This window comes from Trematomus bernacchii, unplaced genomic scaffold (assembly GCF_902827165.1).
Source record: "Trematomus bernacchii unplaced genomic scaffold, fTreBer1.1, whole genome shotgun sequence".
NCBI classification, from domain to species: Eukaryota; Metazoa; Chordata; class Actinopteri; order Perciformes; family Nototheniidae; genus Trematomus; species Trematomus bernacchii.
Window position 1 is genome coordinate 410,301 of NW_022987588.1, and position 18,540 is coordinate 428,840.

The 18,540-nt window shown below is 44.4% G+C and overlaps 1 protein-coding gene across 3 annotated transcripts in view; it reads right to left on the reverse strand.

Annotated features, from left to right (window-relative positions):
• Positions 1–18,540, reverse strand: part of dop1b (DOP1 leucine zipper like protein B) — a 33,427-nt gene that overhangs the window by 7,933 nt on the left and 6,954 nt on the right. For all 3 annotated transcript variants that reach the window (XM_034128479.1, XM_034128477.1, XM_034128478.1), the window contains 24 exons: positions 18,186–18,297; positions 17,593–17,713; positions 17,358–17,477; positions 16,967–17,075; positions 16,029–16,265; positions 15,625–15,935; positions 14,966–15,360; positions 14,028–14,302; positions 13,789–13,941; positions 13,533–13,633; positions 13,228–13,418; positions 11,150–12,722; positions 10,838–10,937; positions 10,498–10,689; positions 10,227–10,349; positions 9,986–10,120; positions 9,823–9,878; positions 8,039–8,143; positions 7,791–7,857; positions 7,547–7,706; positions 6,944–7,026; positions 6,744–6,853; positions 6,506–6,655; positions 6,222–6,283 (listed from right to left, as the gene is read on the reverse strand). In XM_034128479.1, the coding sequence (XP_033984370.1) occupies positions 6,222–6,283; positions 6,506–6,655; positions 6,744–6,853; positions 6,944–7,026; positions 7,547–7,706; positions 7,791–7,857; positions 8,039–8,143; positions 9,823–9,878; positions 9,986–10,120; positions 10,227–10,349; positions 10,498–10,689; positions 10,838–10,937; positions 11,150–12,722; positions 13,228–13,418; positions 13,533–13,633; positions 13,789–13,941; positions 14,028–14,302; positions 14,966–15,360; positions 15,625–15,935; positions 16,029–16,265; positions 16,967–17,075; positions 17,358–17,477; positions 17,593–17,713; positions 18,186–18,297 (5,041 nt within the window). The remainder of the gene's footprint in view (positions 1–6,221; positions 6,284–6,505; positions 6,656–6,743; positions 6,854–6,943; positions 7,027–7,546; positions 7,707–7,790; positions 7,858–8,038; positions 8,144–9,822; positions 9,879–9,985; positions 10,121–10,226; positions 10,350–10,497; positions 10,690–10,837; positions 10,938–11,149; positions 12,723–13,227; positions 13,419–13,532; positions 13,634–13,788; positions 13,942–14,027; positions 14,303–14,965; positions 15,361–15,624; positions 15,936–16,028; positions 16,266–16,966; positions 17,076–17,357; positions 17,478–17,592; positions 17,714–18,185; positions 18,298–18,540) is intronic.

The window sequence follows — 18,540 nt, forward strand, 5'->3', positions numbered from 1 at the left end:
TCTGTTTATTCTCCGCTGTGGCTTTTTTTCTCCCTCCCCGAGGCAAGCGTTTGCTCCCGCTGCTTTAATTCAATGCAATCCCTCCCCGTCGAGGCAAGCACTGTAATTCTCTCCGGTTAGTCCACCAGCAGATGACAAACACCCACCTCTCCGCCTCTTCCAAGGAACGAGGGGACCGTGCGGCAGAGTTTCAGTTTCAGTTTCTTTCGCCGGTCAAGATGTCCGTTAAAGTTTAAATCTTCCGGACAAAATTAGAAAAGTGCCGGTCAAAGGTCTTCTTTGTTATTTATTGAGCTTTAAAACAAATGAATAAAACACGGAGGACGGAGATCTCTTTTTCTCCCCCTCTTCTGACAGCCCAGCAGCTGATCAGAGCACGGCTACCCTCTCCTGCAGGGGGGCGTGGTCAGCAGAATCAGACCCGTAGACAGCAAACAGCACATAGAGCGAAATGAGGCATGGCTAAAATGCATGATCTGTTTGGTATTTCGAAAACAGAAACGTATAAATATACCTTATATAGGTATGGCCCTACAATATATCATTTAAATATAGCATGATAGGTCCACTTTAAGTTAAAAGCTTGAAAGCAATAGCTTTAAATGAGGTTGAGTTAATAATAGAGGCTAACTCTTATGGAGATTGGTGATTTAAGTTAAATGTGGCTCTAATAATAGTATGGTATATCAGAATATCATTAAAAAAAAAAAAAAAAAAGGTCACACAAACTAGCCTTTTAGAGTCACAGTATAGTGTGTGTGTTGTTTTTTTTGCATGTGTTTGGTGTGTGTGTGTGTGTGTGTGTGTGTGTGTGTGTGTGTGTGTGTGTGTGTGTGTGTGTGTGGGGGGGAGACAATGGGAGACACTATTATCTCAAAAACATTGTGAGTAAAGAAACTGTGACCTGTAAAGAAAGGATTTTCACTAAAACTGTGATGTTAAATCCCTCAGAGATGTCTATTCTTCTTCTTTTTTAAAACCCATACTGTGAGAAAGGAACTAAATTATCTGAAAGATTACTTATTTTTGTTTAAAGCTCCCATGTCATGCTTTTCCGGTTATTACCCGTCCCCTTGTGTGTTATGAAGGTTTTTATGCATGTAAACGGTGTGCAGAGTCAAAACCCTCAAAGTACACCCTGTAGCGAGTAAAACTCTAACACAGAAAATACCTCCCCAAAACGCCTCGTTGGAGATACGTCACTGCCCATTTGAGTCTTCCATTTAGTTCCGGGTACCGCCTGATGTCATGCGGTACCCGGAACGAAATGGACCAATCCCGAAGAGCTATGGCCACACCAGCAGCGGCGTGTTCCTCCTCCAGAGGTTCGATGAACCGGCATTTCACAGACGAAAGCTTCCAAAAACATTGCCCAGTTTGAGGCCGGATATGCACAGCTTGTTTGGACCGTTTGGAGCAGGGGAAGATCTGGGTATACAACCTGTAAGTTTGCATTGTTATTTGTGTATTTATCAAACAAGACTGTTTAAATGTGTAAACTGTGTTGGACTGCTAAGCCATTGACACAGTGCTAACTGTGCTAACTAAGTTGCTAGAGTTTCCATATATCAACTCTAATATCAGCAGATGGCCTTGCATACATGTATCTCATAGCAGGAGAATGTCTGCATTCACACACAAAATACCTATTGACAGTATACTGCGGGTGATTTGCCGGTCAGTCGCGAAACGTAATTACATTATAGCTGGCGTAGCAATCTAACACACGGAGCTTGAGCTAGTTTTGGTCAGAAAAACATTTTTGTGATGCTACGTTGCTAGCGTTTAAATATATCAACTACAATGTCAGCAGATGGCCTTACATGTTTGTCATGGCAGGAGAATGTCTGCAGTCACACACACGGAATACTCATACAGTATACTCCGGTTTACCGTACATTGTGACCGTACATATACTGCATGTAGCTAACGAGGCTAGCTGTATGCTAGCGCAAAACAATGTATTCATGCAAGTTACATTGTATGGTAGCAGAATACCCGTATACGATTGCAATTATAAACACGTTATTGCTAGCCTAATATGAACCACTAGCTTTTGTTCATAGTAGTTTTATTACACTGCATTATAGTTGCCTTTCCTCCAAGCTAACGTTCATATCGTGTTAGCTACCAAGGTAAACAAAGCTAGGTTAGCATATTAGCAGGCAAGCTGTTCATTACACAACTACTACTAACGAATCTAAAACAACTAAGTTTCTCTAATATTTTGTGATTTGCATTTGATTTCGTCCAGCCAGATCCTGGCGGACAATCCATGACGGGGAAGGGATTCTACTACTACTGAGGCGTCGTGCTAAAAGGCACCGCACCGCACCGGCTGTGCGCAGGCAAGAGGAGGAGGAATGGATGATATACCGTGTATATATGTATATTTATGTTCATTTTGTACATTTCTAAAAATAAAGTTTAATGGAAATACTTAGTAGGCCTATCCTTTCTTCCCTGAATTCATATATAGCAAACCATGATTTGATTTCTCATCAAACAGTAGTAGTTTATAACGGGTAAAAATAACTTACTCTTTGTTATGAGCGGCTCGTAGGCCACAACGGAAAGACAAGGAGACATACACGAGTTTACAAAACCACGGCACATTTATTGTGGTAAATGCAAAGATAGGTGGTTGAGAGGATCGCAGAGTTAGTCTTCCTGCAGCCGCTTTGGAGAGAGACTGGGGCCGTAGTGTCCGGAGGTGTCCGTGATCGTGCTGATTAGCTTCTTCAGCTCCACCCCATCGTAAGACAAAGGCCCTGGGGCCGTCACACTCTTCTATAACAACAGTTAAAAATATATATGTATATAAAATATACCGCTGTACCGACGCCATGATAAGACTGATGTTACGCTGAGAGCAGCCGGGAAAAGCACTGACATGGGCGCAGCCTCTCTGGTGGTTGACTAATCAGAACGAGTGGCCGAGCTGACCAATCGGAGCACACTAGGCTCACAGGGAGGGGGGGGCAAGAGCTCCAACGAGTCGTTTAGTGGAGAAAGTGAATACTGCTGAATACACATGCTTGACAGAGATGCTGTATGCGAAACCAATGTGAGTTTGGAAAATTGCACAGTATAAATCTATTTTAGTATACCTCAACAATGTAATTATGATCAGTGGAAATGGCCATGACATGGGCCCTTTAAACCAACAGTGTGGGGACACCTGCCAGAGACAGAGGCCTCCTTCACACGGGAACGTTTGCGTTTATGCACAGTATGCGTATTCAAAAAAGTCTTCCGTTCACATGCATTCGTTTCATTTAACGTGTCTGTTCAAACGAGGCCGCTGGAAACGCTGTAGTACATATGCCGGGACTGTAAGTGGCGCTGTAACTTCCGCCAAAATACACCAAAAGCAGCGAAGAAGAGCAGCCCGAGCAGCCCCGCAGCAATGTTGCCATGGCTACCCTTCTGTTTATGCCCCGCGGTGTATTTAGCAACATGTAGTTCATGTAATTCTCCATGTCCACTTGTTGCTGATGGTTGTGGTAGAGGAGCTGTAGATTTTGCACTAATATCTGTAGCATGGTCAGTAGCAGTAGCACTAGCAGTAGCTACTGACAGGAGGAAGTGTGTGTGGCGATTGCTGGTATTCAGCGGGATATAGTAATTTCCTCAGCATATGGATAAATGCAACGGGGAAGTTAACTGAAAGAAACCGAATCTGTGGATATTGCATCGACCGACCAAGAAGCACGTCTCTGTGGAGAGGACGGCTCAGAAAGAGAGATATTCTCTACAAACACCGGGTGAGATCGCTCCTTTGTCAATATAATGGATCAATGCATGAAATCTGACTCTGTTTATTTTGTTTAAGGAGTATATTGGGCGTTAACAATTCTGGTTTGCCTTTTATAATATTATTTCATTCAAGAACCCCTTGTGCGTTTAATTAACACAGCTATTTTTGATAGTTGCTACAGCAGTGAGCAGGAGAGGTGGGGCTATCGCTATTTTTTCAGGAAATATTCGTATCGAGGTGATTACACGGACTCGGTTGACCCCCCAGAGCGTTTCGTTTGCAAATCTATCCACCTTGGGACCCGTTATCGTTTGTGGGGTCAGTTTCTATCGGCCTCGTGTAAATAATAGGGCTATACGCACGCGAAACTATGCAGATACAAGCAGTTTTCTCCTCGTGTAAACGGCGCCAGAGTCACAGGGACTGACCATAAAACAGGAAAGGGATATAAAAGAAGGGGGAGGGTCTGGAGGGGGAGGTGTTTTTACTCTGGACCCTAGGGTGGGGGAAAGGAAGAGGTATATGATTAATTTGATAGATATGACTTGATTGTTGTGATGGCTGAAGGAAGAGACACGGGCGAGGAAGAAGCAGAAAAATAACTTGTTTGTAAAAAGGACTCTTATCAACCCCCATCTATTGTGAAACATCCTTTATGAGGATAAAAACAATAAACAAACAAGTCATAAAAGATAAGAGGGTCAAAGGTCAGATGTCAGAGTGACAGGTGCCACATCCAAGGGATTTGGAGGCTGGACTAAGGCCCCGCTCACACGGGACCGTTTGCGTTTATGCACAGTATGCGTATTCAAAAAAGTCTTCCGTTCACATGCGTTTGTTTCATTTAACGTGTCTGTTCAAACGAGGCCGCTGGAAACGCTGTAGTACATATGCTGGGACTGTAAGTGTCGCTGTAACTTCCGCCAAAATACACCAAAAGCCGCGAAGAAGAGCAGCCCAGCAGCCCCCGCCGCAATGTTGCCATGGCTACCCTTCTGTTCATGCCCCGCGTGTATTTAGCAACATGTAGTTCATGTAATTCTCCATGTCCACTTGTTGCTGATGGTTGTGGTAGAGGAGCTGTATATTTTTGCACTAATATCTGTAGCATGGTCAGTAGCAGTAGCACTAGCAGTAGCTACTGACAGGAGGAAGTGTGTGTGGCGATTGCTGGTATTCAGCGGGATATAGTAATTTCCTCAGCATAATGGATAAATGCTACGGGGAAGTTAACTGAAAGAAACCGAATCTGTGGATATTGCATCGACCGACGTCTCCGTGGAGAGGACCCGCTCAGAAAAGAGAGATATTCTCTACAAACACCGGGTGAGATCCTCCTTTGTCAATATAATGGATCAATGCATGAAATCTGACTCTGTTTATTTTGTTTAAGGAGTATATTGGGCGTTAACAATTCTGGTTTGCCTTTTATAATATTATTTCATTCAAGAACCCCTTGTGCGTTTAATTAACACAGCTATTTTTGATGGTTGCTACAGCAGTGAGCAGGAGAGGTGCTATTTTTTTTTTTTTTTCGCTATTTTTTCAGGAAATATTCGTATAGAGGTGATTACACGGACTCGGTTGACGCCCCCAGAGCGTTTCGTTTCCAAATCTATCCACCTTGGGACCCGTTATCGTTTGTGGGGTCAGTTTCTATCGGCCTCGTGTAAATAATAGGGCTATACGCACGCGAAACTATGCAGATACAAGCAGTGGCTCAGTCAGTAGGGGCTTGGACTGGGAGCCATAGGGTCGCTGGTTCAAGTCCCCGACCAGACCTAAATATGGAGTGTGGACTTCTACTTGGAGAGGTCCCAGTTCACCTCCCGCCCTGCCGTGGTGCCCTTGAGCAAGGCACCGGACACCCCCCTTCCCCCCCACTCCCATTGCTCCCCGGGCGCTGTACAATAGCTGCCCACTGCTCCTAGTACTAGACTCCTTGTACTAGGATGGGTTAAAAGCAGAGGCCAAATTTCACTGTGTGTGCTGTGTGCTCTGCATGTGTGACCATTAAAGAGGGTTTCATCCCTCCCTATTCTATTCTATTCTATTCTAGTTTTCTCCTCGTGTAAACGGCGCCTGAGGTTTATGAGGGTCATAAATCACCCTCTTATCAGGTACTTAATCTAATTTGGACACATACGGTGTTCTTAATAGTACTCAGGTCATCAAAAATGTCTCTTCAATTTGAATTAAAACACCAAATCCAGAAAAACACTTTGAAAACTTTTGAAAGGTTTAACTCTCTTCTCTTTTTTATGAACTGCTATTTTTAACATTCTCCATTAACTCTCCATCCCTAAATATCTGTTCTCTGACATATCTGCAGCAATGCTTCTCCATTATCGCCCTTTTATGATCTAGGAGGTGTATAGAGTAACAAATTCACCTTCTATGTCACAAATGAACCCTTTATCTTTACCGCACCACACACACATTCCCTACAGTCTGTACTTACTCATCAGGTCTTTAAACATGGTCTTCTCATGCGTCAGCAGATGGTCAGTAATGGATTTCCAACTGTAGAGAAAACAAGGAGGAGGACATTAGACATAGGTAAACCCCAATTCATTTATGTAATACAATTAAATACATTTTAGACTAATGACGTTTCATATTTACTTGAAATGAGTAATTTAGCATTCAAACACATCACAAAAAGTTCACCTTAAGAAATCTTACTTGTCCAAAAACAAAAGAACCAACTAGTAAGAGAGGGCAGCGGGTAAATAAGATATTAACCTGGGAGAACAGGAGGCGTCCATGGTGAAGAAGAGGGGATCCATGAAGAGCTCAAAGACCTCCTTTTTCCAGGCCCTTTTGGTATAGGCATACCCACTCAGACTGCTCAGCAGCTGGGCTCCTGCTTCGAAGCTGGGCATGTTGTAGGCACTAGAGGAGAGAAAGGTAAGTAAGAAGACGTCTACAGAGACCACACAGACCAAAGCTGTTAGCATTGAGAGCCATGAACACTGATTACCTGTGGTTCTTCAGGTAGGGGAAAACATAGTACATGAGTCGAGTAATGAGAGGAACGGCCTTCTCCTTCTCATCACTGCGGTATATCATGTCCAGAAGTGGTGCCAAGACCTATTCAGCAAGAGAATGTGATAAACAATACAAACACAAAAAAAGTCACGCATTTATTCTTCCTCATAAATAAAACTTAAGAAACCTTACCTCAGCCAGGAGAACCAGAGCCTGCACGCTGTAGGCCGAGGGGGCCGAGGAGGAGACCATGGTGCTCGCTTGAGCCACTGACTCTGACAAGGAGATAAGAAAGGAATAAGAGTTTTCCCTTTTTTCTGAAATGTTATATACCAAAACGATTAATTAAATAAACTAATAATTAGTTGTCTAAGTAATCAATAATGAAAGTATTTGTTTGTGGTAGCCCTATCAGCTGACCCTTTCCCTTAGGTTGAATCTAAAAGTTAAGTGAAAAACTTGTGTCCATCCATGGAATACTATTCTTAAGGGTTGACTTGACTTTTGACTCTCTCAGTGATTTCAGCGTGTCTCCTTTTTTTTCTCTCCTCCTTTAACCTGTTCATCTTTTCCTTCAATTTAGAAATGCTTAATCCAACCAAAAACTAAATCCGACCATTTGAAACAATTTGTTTGGCTATGTAATACCGATGTTATCAGGCGTGGCTCAACACATCATTATCAAGCACCGGAACTTTCTGTTTTATATGAATCCCCTGAAGTTTTCTCAACCAGTTGATGGGCATTGCAGATGAAGTCAGCTCACATGCATTCGTCAGAAGTATTTCAAATTACCATAGTGGTCCCCATCCACATCTGCATCGTCATGCTCCTCTGCATCAGGGCACACCTGTGGCTGCACTTTGACCTCCAGGCTGCGGCTCAGCCAACTGGTCTGCTCCAGAGAGGAGCCTGCGATCCCCCCCACTGCCTCCAGGATCCGCTGAGTCACTTCCTGCACAATAACGGCACCATCAATATCACTACAGTGTCATAGCTAGAGCGTTACAACATTACATTCTATATAGCTGACTCATACCTGCAGGTCTCTCGTGTACTTCCTATTGTCCAGGTTGGGGAGTCTATTGACAAAGTCATTGAGTATTCTGAAAAACAGAAACCGTTAATAAGTAATTTTTCATATAGGAGGCCAACAAATGTTATCAAAGGAAATCGTTATCAATGTCATAGAGTGCAGTGAATCTATGAGCGGTTTAAATAAAGGGACCACAACTGCTTTTTGTTGTGTAACCCTGTATTGTACAATGGACTGTGTGGAAAACTGACCCCAGCAACAAGAAGTGCCCAGGCGGGGCCAGGTTGAGCTGAACAGATTCCCGTAACAAACTCAGGAGAGGAATCACGTTTTCCTGCAGAGTCTGAGCTGAAATGCTACAAATAAAGACAATTATTATTTTCAATGTCGATTTTAAATATAGAGCATTTAAAAAACATACCAGCTTTGTGCGAAAGTTCTTAAAGGAGAGGTGTCATGCTTTTCCGGTTATTACCCGTCCCCTTGTGTGTTATGAAGGTTTTTATGCATGTAAACGGTCTGCAGAGTCAAAAACCCTCAAAGTACACCCTTTAGGGAGTAAAACTCTAACACAGAAAAGACCTCCCCAAAACGCCTCGTTGGAACTTTCTCATGTTCTTCCTGGGCATTGTGACGTGTGGATACCCAGTAGCCACGCCCAGAGCTATGACGCGATACGGTCATGCGGTACCCGGAACCAAATGGACCAATCCGCGGAGCCGTTACGTTACGTCCGCGGAGCCTTTACGTTAAGCCCCCGCTGATTGACGGACTTCCTCACACACACACACACTCAGTGCAGGCAGCTCTGCTGATTTCTCCTCCCTGGCTGCAGGCTGATAACAGACAGTTGGGATCGCGGCGAAATTCTCTCTGCAGACCCATTCTCACAGCGTTTATCAACCTTTTTCTTACTCAATATCAAGCCACACTTATTGTTTTTACTTCGGTTGTGAGTTTGTGTGTGCTCAGGATGAGTTTGGCTGTGTTTCGCTGTGTATCGCTAAACAAGGAAACAACACCTCCACGGAGCTCAGCGCGATTCACAACGTCCCGACCAATCAGAGCACACTGTGCTCACAGGGAGGGTGGGGGCTGGAGCTATTGGAGCGACAACGAGCCGTTTAGTGGAGAGAGTGAATACTGCTGAATACACACACTTTACAGAGATGCTGTATGCGAAACCAATGTGAGTTTGGAAAAATGCACAGTATAAATCTATTTTAGTATACCTCAACAATGGAATTATGATCAGTGGAAATGGCCATGACACCTCTCCTTTAACAACAAAAATCATTTTGCAAAATAGATTATCACTGGAAAAAAGTAGCTGAATAGAATACACAGTGCCCACATACACAGAAACAAATACATTCATGCATTTCAATGTTGAATGCAAATCACATCTATGATCATTGCAAGGGCAGGCAAGAGATTATAAGTGGGTCTTAAGACAAATGTTATAGGATTCAATAGATTCTGCTGTATTATAATAGAATAGAATAGAATAGGGAGGGATGAAACCCTCTTTAATGGTCACACATGCAGAGCACACAGCACACACAGTGAAATTTGGCCTCTGCTTTTAACCCATCCTAGTACAAGGAGTCTAGTACTAGGAGCAGTGGGCAGCTATTGTACAGCGCCCGGGGAGCAATGGGAGTGGGGGGGGAAGGGGGGTGTCCGGTGCCTTGCTCAAGGGCACCACGGCAGGGCAGGAGGTGAACTGGGACCTCTCCAAGTAGAAGTCCACACTCCATATTTAGGTCTGGTCGGGGACTTGAACCAGCGACCCTACGGCTCCCAGTCCAAGCCCCTACTGACTGAGCCACTGCCGGACATTATATTATCATGTTCCAGAGCCTTGGTGCAACTACTTAGAAAGCCCTGTCTCTAAAGTGTTTTCAAGAAGATTGTGGAATAGTTAACAATCCTAATAAATAATAATAATGAACATTTGTAAATTGTAATTGTCAATCAGTCTTATATTTGTATTAAACCTGAGGTGAAAACTTGCATTGTATGTCCTAATTACCTCTGGATATAGGTGTAGCTGAACTGCAGCATAGGTATATCTACCAGTGTTGACTTCTGGTGGAGAGAAAAGTAAACAATTATTCAGAAGTGAGGGAAAATGTACTTCTGAAACTTCCAGAATACACGTGTTGAGAGCTGTGCCTGTATGTGTTTTTGTATACCTGGTCCCCTTTGATCTGATGTGGTTTTTTCACCACCTCCTTGACCAATTGTAGGATGGTATCCGTGTGCAGGGTGTGCAGTGATTTGACCAGAGCCACAATGGTTAGACGAGACTCACTGGCCACAGGTAAAACCTAAAGAGTGAGAGAGTTATGATGCCAACAAATGCAATACAGCTATTTAATTAGATAGATATGTATGTGTTCTTTCCAGTTTTCTGTAAAAAACAGCAGTTCTTACTTTGTTTTTATGTCTTCTTTTACTCTTCCTGCTGCTCCACACTGCTCCCAGTGAAGCCATGAGCTGAATCCCATAAGGCCCAGTTAGAGGGACCAGGAACTCCAGTATCCGCTGTCTTAAGATCTAAACAACGATCGTACAGTGAAGAGAATAACATATGCACATGGTTTAACAGGAGAACATGTGTATGTTCAGGGTCGACACAACCTAAATGACACAGATCTGTGATTACATACATTTAGAAAGGCATACATGTGAATGTAGCACACACCTTGGTGCTTTTAAAGTAGACAGAGGTAGAAGTGTGTCTGCTGCTCTGGGCAGTGTCTGCTCCACGCGTCTGAAGCTCTTCCCTCATGACAACTCCCCACAACAACGCCATGCTACTGAGCATGTGCGGTAGTGCCTCGATCACAGCGTTGCGTGCATTCCGAACATCCACAGGATCGCAGGCCACAAAAGACTGACAGAGAGAAAGAGAAAGGAAAATGGTTATTTCAATTCTTATTCAAATAAGATATTAATATGCGTGCGTGTGTGTGTGTGCGTGTGCGTGTGCGTGTGTGCGTGTGTGTGTGTGTGTGTGTGTGTGTGTGTGTTTCATTCCTCACCTTCTTGTTGTCCAGTAGACAATAGTGTGTAATGGTGGTCAGGCCCTCCAGCAGAGTGAGAGGGTAGTCAGGGGAAATGTTTTCCCTTCTACCACTCAGGCTGTTTGAACAAAGAACAAACCTCATAAATAAAAATAAATGTGTGTCTTAATTTAGAAACGTTTTATATGGGTTTTAGTCATGGTTTCTTTACTGTCTTGTTTTAAATGTCAGTAGAAAGACCTTACAAGCAACTCTTAACATTGAAAAGGACAAATTGTTACAGTGTAAAAAACTATGGTACTGATATACTGTTTTTAAATGGTGCTCTACCTCGGATTTGTCTTCCCCCCATCATGCTCGTAAAGCTTGACCAGCTCGTCCAAGTTCCTGCAGATCTGACTGATGAGTGGAGCCACAATGATACCTAACGATCGACCCAGGTATGGCAGCGAGGAGCACAGCAGTGACACCCAGTGGGGGTGCATGGAGTAGCCGTACTGTGGCTGCAGTGCCCTGGCTGCGGCAGAAACAAACATTCCCTGCGCTGTGATGGGATGGCTCTGGACGTACTGGGAGGCTTTGATGGACTGCTGAAAAAGAACCGCAGTTTGCCATTCACGAGCCAGCGGGGTGGTGGCAGTTGGGGATTCACGAGGCTCTGCGGGCTGGCCAGACGCCGAGGCAGCCCCACACACATGGTACTCCAGCACTATGAGAGCCTGGAGGAGTTTCAGTAACTCCATTTGCAAGGGGTACTGTTCCTGTCCGCCTCCTGCTCCAAGATTCACCAGACTCTCCTCCGACAGGCCGCCCTGCTCCTCCAGCAGCTCCACACCCTTTGGCGGTCCCTTGTCCGTTCCCCTCTGGCCGGCATACATGGATGCGGAAAGTGTAAGCAGAGCATATTGCTGCACTTTACACTCTGACAGGAGTCTGCGGATGGGCTCCATACTGGCCCTGTTGCCCTCTTGTCCCTGTGCGATGCAGCCGAGCTGGTTCACCATGCGGGTCAGCACCCCCACACTCTTCACCTGGACCTCCCTGTTCCCCTGCAGGTCAAGGGGACCCAGGCTCAGATAGGAAGGGTATTGTGAGCGCAGGAACCTCAGGCACAAGGACACTAGCAGTTCAATGAGCTGGGATGGGGGCACAGAGGGGGAGGAGGAAGGAGAGAGGAGGCCACCGTAGAAGCCCTGACCGCCCTGAGCCTGCTGGTGGCGCTGCAGCAGGTTGGAGACCAGGTTTAAATGTGCAGCAGAGCTCGTGTCCAGAGAAGTGTAGGAGAGTGCGTCCACCAGAGGACACTCAGCACTGCTCCTCAGCAGACTGTCTAAAAGAGCCAAGCCTTGCAGCAGATGGCGCCACCCGCCCGCCACAGGGTACAGGAGCACATGGCGGAACAGAGAGTCAATGGCCTCTCTCTTCTCACGCTCCTGTTTCAACAGGCGAGACCTGGCTATTGCCTCCAGCTCCAAATCTTCCTCATCCTCGCTTGACAGTGAATCAGACGCCTGTGTGTGACCGGACTCTATCCTCCGCAGGCCGTTGAGCACTCCTGCTTCCTCAGTGCTGGGGACAGAGCCGGAGCTGGAGTTCTCCGTGGATAACTGGGCACCACTAGTGTCAGCTGACTCAGTGTGTTCGCTCTCTGCTTCCTCTTCCTCCTCCTCTTCCTCCTCCTCTCTATCCTCCTCTTCTGTCACTTCGCTCACACTCCTAGATAACGCTAAAGTGTCTGGTTCTTTGGCCAGCTCCGGCCCACTTTCCAGCTCTGCCCACAGGGCTTCCCGGTCCACAATGTTCATGAGATTTAAGGTGGTGACCTCTGTTGCCATGGAATCTGCAGATGTCCCAGATGTTTTGGTGGAGCTTCGACTTCTGTTGTTCAGAGCTTTCACATTACCTTTAGGAAATAAAAATAAACATAATTAGAGCCAAACCAAAGATATTCATACAATTTAAATATTATCAGAGAAGCACCGACCATGACCAGTGATCAGTCAACTAGTCTCATATATGATATTTTATTAAAATGTACACAAACATGATGTTTTTAATGTTGTTTACACGGTGCAGCTGCAGCACACAATTCATCCGGACACACACAACATGTTTTTCCTTTGTTCTTTCTTCTTTAGAACATCTGCAAGTCCAAATAAGCTGTGGCGGAACAGCCAAAAACCCATTCGAAACATATTTGAGATTTGTTTTCAGTGAGAGTGAAAGAAGGTACAGTAACTTGGTACAGTTTTAGAGAAAATGAAAGAAAGAAAACCCTGCATCGTCAGAAATCAGAACCCAAAGGTCAGACTTTTAAAAGATCGGAAATTGAAATAGCCAAGGAAAATTGAAATAGGTGCATCTCAACATCCACAGCATTTGCAACACATGCTGACAGATGCACTTACCAGCAGTGAGATTCTGTTTGATGCTCTGAATGGAGCAGCGCTGTGTGGAGGGGTGGAGCAGCATCAGCAGGATGGGCTCCAGGATCCGGATGACATCATTGAGGGACAGAGCCCTGACCAGCCAGCACTGAGCTGCTGCACTGATTGATCCGTCTGTACAGCTCAGACTGTCCACCACAACACACAGAGACCTGACAGAGACGCACATTTTAAGAACAGTTCCATTTTGCAAATAAAGGAACCCAACATCCCATGTCTTAATCATAATAATGTTTGTCTGTACTGTACATGTATTATGCACTAACCGGTCAAATGAGCGATTAATAGACGTGATCCTGTTGGTCTGGATCTCTCGGGTCAGGTGCCACAGAACAGTGAAGCGGTGTAGTGCTTCAAGCCTAACAGACTGAGGCAGACAAACATAAGGATAACTTTTTACACTGTTCTTCAACTTGCCACATTAGTAGTACCTCTCTTTATGTATCCTGTTAAAGCCGACACACGGGAGAGCATTACATTTTGTGAATAAATTGTGTTCAGTGTGTTTGCAGGCTTACACACCTTGTCTTTGTGCAGTAGCGCCTGGCAGATGATGTCTTCACAGATGGACGCCGATGGAGCCAAACAGTGAAGCCTGTAAAAGAGCTCCACACAGGAAATGTGCTGCTCTCTCCTCTCCGTGTCCAGCTGGTTCCACAGAACCTGGGACACCCTCTGAGTCACGGGAAATAAAGATGAAATACTACATTTAAATTGAGCTTCATTGAGCTACAACATCATTTTCCATTTTATAATCTAACCTGGTAGAAATCTGTGCCTTCCTCTACGACACGAAGCATAGCAGGGTAGATGGGGGGCACAGTGACCATCTGCAGCCGCCCACTCAGAGGGTTGGACTCAGATCTTTGGTAGCGCTTGTGTTTGTCCTGGATGACCAGCGCTAAGGACTGGGAGTGGTTGATGAGCTCCAACAGGGAGGACACTGCAGTGTGCTGGATGTTGTAGTCTCTGGACAGGCAGCACAGTATCATCAAGGACCTCAACCACACCGGCAGGCTGTCCACATCCATCCCACCTACGGAAAACAAAATCGCATTATCACTTCTGTGGGGGTGGAGTCTGTGATTCTAATGCGATACACTTTGTGTCAAATTAGGCGATTAACTCCTCAAGGTCTACTGGCTGTCAATTCTGTGTGGGGGTGGAAAACATTTCTATTCACATATTTTATTAAAGTTTTTGAATAAAACCTCAAATGTAGGCAAACAAATATTAATTGAAGCAGAACATTTGTTTGATAAAAATCTGATGTTAATTTTTAGAAATGATGAAGATCTATCTTTGATCAATGCATTTTGACTTTTGGACTTAGACAGTTACAGAAATGTTCTGTAACTGAGAGAGGGCAAGAAAAGATGGAAAGTGGACTCGGTTTCTCCAAGTTCTAAATCAAAATAATGTAAATGTCAACATTATAAATGAGGCTACTTATCGGTACAGCCCTACAAGCCACATATCATCTTTTCGGCAGGGGAAAGGCCATAGGCAGTGGGAGTGAGAGTTAAATCTGGCACAGGCTGAGGTTCTCAAAGAGCACTGACGGGATCTATTAATATTTCTTTGGTTGCCGAGTTCAACTATGATCTATCTTTCCGTCTAGAATTGCAGCTCCCACCTTTAAAGTATGTAGCTGACAACAGTATTAAATCAGCTGGATAAATAACTTCTCTGTGCTGACCTGTGTTGCCAAACATGTGAGTGTGGAGATCCAGAGTCTCCTTTTCGCTCAGGTAGACGGGGAAGGTGGTGCACTCCAGCAGCAGGTGGCAGGTGGCGGTGAAAGCCTGTCGACCGGCCTCAGAGATCTCCGCCCTGCTGCGGGGCATGAAGCCGGCCGCCCAGTCCAGATGCCCCCGCTCCTTCTTCTTCTCTGTGGGGGCTGCTGGGGGCGGGACTTCAGATACAGGGCGGGGTTTAAACTTGTGTGGATTGAACAGTTCACTCAGTTTGTCTTTGATTTCCCGCCCCCCTTTGGCCTGTACCGATGTCTTCTGATCCACAGAAACAGCAGTAAGGTCGGGCTGAGCTTCTTCCTCCGATGCCCTGACGTCCTCCACCTGCACCAGCAGGTATCTGAAACAGTGAGGGAAAGTATTTAGAAAAATCACACTTAATAAAGAAGAAGAAGAAAAACATTGATTGTATCCCAAAGGATAAATTCAGGTGTTTGCTCAGTTGTGATTACACACAGTACAATACACGCACATGCACAGGACAGGAACAATACACAGTAGGTCTGAATACATATACAAAGACACATATACAAATGCATAATAAAGGATAATAAAGGAGGTCAATGTAGGTTACGGCTAATTCAACAATGTCTCAGTAGTTTACCTTGTGCTTATGAAGGCCAGGATGTCCTGCAGACACTGGCTCATGTTGTCTACGCTGCCTCCCCTCCTCCACACTCCCTCGGCTTCTTTGCAAACTCCATTTCCCTCCTCCCTGATCCCCATGACTCGTGGGAGATGCTGCTCTGATGGTGAGGCGCTGATTCCCAATCCGCTGTCTTCAGACCTGAGTGTTGGGTAAACACCGTTTGCAGGCTCTGCCTCCTCTCCTCCATCTCTCTTCAGCTCCTCCTCTGCATGGTGACCATTAACCTGGCCAACCTTGCCATCCTCCTCTCCCTCCTTCTCAATATCCTAGATAGAGTACAACCCATGTTAAGTCACAGTAAAACATAACAAATCAATTAAAAAAGGAACACTACATGGTTCTGACTGTAAATGCCTCACCTGATTTGTTTTGCTTTCTTGGTCCGCTGGCTGAAACTCCAGCTCTTCTGTCTGGGACCCTGCCTCATTGTCCATATAAGCTACAGGCATCTGGATCTTACTCAGGACCTTGAAGGAGGCGCGGAGACCCTGGGTGACATCTTCCAGGCTGATTGAGTCCATGTGGCTGTGCAGGGTCCGCAGCATGGTGCCCAGCATCTCAGGGAGGAACTGGGACTGAATGTCAGCATGGAGCTCCTGCGGGAGAAAAAACAACATAAAACACACTATTTGTGTGCAGTAAACATGTTTTTCAGCTGTATATATGACTCACACTTGGGTAATTTAACACTGAATAATCTTCAATATTTGTGTAGTGGGTACCGGAAGCTTACCGTTTTCTCTATTTAAGCTATTTGCTTTCCATTGGTCATGTACAGTATTTGTTAGATTTTGCAAAATGCCAAACCCAAATATTTTCATGCATTATTTTTAATTATTAATAGCATTATTTGCTGCATCAATTTAAAGGTGGGGTAGGTAATTTTGGAGAAACCAGCTCGAGATCGCTAAAATTTGAAAATACACAGCCGGAAAAAATCTGCCACTTCCTTACAGAGCCCCTCCTCCAACACACACGAACGCGCACATGACCAATGAGGGCACGAGATAAGTCTGTGCACAGATAGAAGGCTGACAGGCAGGTAGGCCATCCAGTTATTTTAGCTGGGCCGGCTAAAATGATTGGTCGTGCTTTTTACAGTACTACGGCTTCCACAGATGACATTTTTGTTATGGATTTTTTGTCAAAGCACTTAAGATATTCATTGCTATCGGGATGTTAAGAGCATTCCATGGAATATAACAAAAAGTGTATCTCGAGCCGGTTTCTCAAACTTACCTACCCCACCTTTAATTTAACAGATGAGGGAATGAATACGTCTGTATAAGTTGTTTACCAGAGGGAGAACGTCAAGCAGGAAGATGATGAGCGTAGACATCTCTGTGACAGACGGAGCAGGCTGAGTGCGCTCTTGCTGAGGAGGCGTGGGTGGGTCATCTCTGTCACTGTTGAGTAAAGATGGAGAAATCAAAACAGTGGTCTTTGTCTGTTGATATTTGCGGGTTAACCAAAAAAGTTCACATTCCTTTTTCTACATTATCTTGGCATATTAATTTGCACAGAAACAAATGATTTAATTCAGCCATTTGCTGACATTGTTGTTTACTCTGTTAATGCTGACTTTTCCCTGAAATATTAAATGTCCGCAAGTCAGCAATTGACCATTTTTTACACAATAAGCATTGTTCGCTTTTGTAAATAAGGATTTTGTGTCATTCCTGCCGTACCCGAGAGAGGTGCAGAAGCGCCGGGTCATGTACTCCCACAGGTATTCACTGTTCATGGTGCTCACAAGCATGTTCACCGTCTTTATGATCTCTGATGCATTTTTGTTCTCTTTTATCTTACTGTTGAAGAGGAATGGGAAAAGCATGATTTTTGTCTTCCATTTTTGTCATATTTTCAGTTAAAGTGTTCAACAGGCATATTGTTTGGATCTGTCCTTTCCTCCATGGTTCTCACCTGGCTAGCTGGTTGCCTGCGAGCCCTGAGCTGGTGATGCTTTCCTCTCCCACCATCTCTCGACAGTAGCTGTAGAAAGCTCGCACCACCTCCAACAAAACACTGTTCAAGACCACTGGACCTGCAAAGAAACAATGAGCGTTATTCACCGTTAAATAAATAATACATTATTTTCGAAAATAGTTTTTTTGTCTTGTGCTCAACCCTTTTTAGACTTTTGTTTGGGGCGATTTTGACAAAATTCTCTCAAATGTTCTTTTAATTTCTGTGTGCACACAGCACTGAAATCTCATGCCTTTTTATTTGAATTAGTAGGGCGTTAATGCTGAATGGCATGACATTTCAATTTATGGGAACATTTATTTATTTTATAACAACACAAAGGGACTAACAATTCAGTGGTTTAAAAACATATCATGAATCAGGCTTAGACTTTTCTAAGGACCTTTCTCAGGAACATTTGAAGAGAAAAGTAGGAAGATACTGGTGAATGTGGCCTATTGAAACATGCTTAGAGAAAAGTTGAGACATAAATAAAGAGTGGTGGATCCAGTAAGTCGTATTTGTTTACTGTACTGCTTGGAGCTGCCTACCTATCTCCGGTTTATCCAGCAGACTGATTATGATGCGGAAGGGCTTAAGGTGCCCAATCACATTCTCTGGGTCGCTCTCCACATCCTTCTGTTTGAGGATGTTAATCAGGGCCTGAAGTCACAGAAACACATAGAGAATAAGGAAAATAGGAACACTGTTAAAAACTGACACCTGTGACAGGTCAATTATGCTTCCTCTCATTTAATCTACAAGCTAAAATGTACTTAGTTCAACTGTTAACAAATAGGAATACAGGAATCTTTGCTAGGGTTGCAATTTACAATTATTTTCATAGTTGATTAATCTGCCAATTGTTTTCCGGATCAACTATTTAATCTTAGATTTATAAAATGT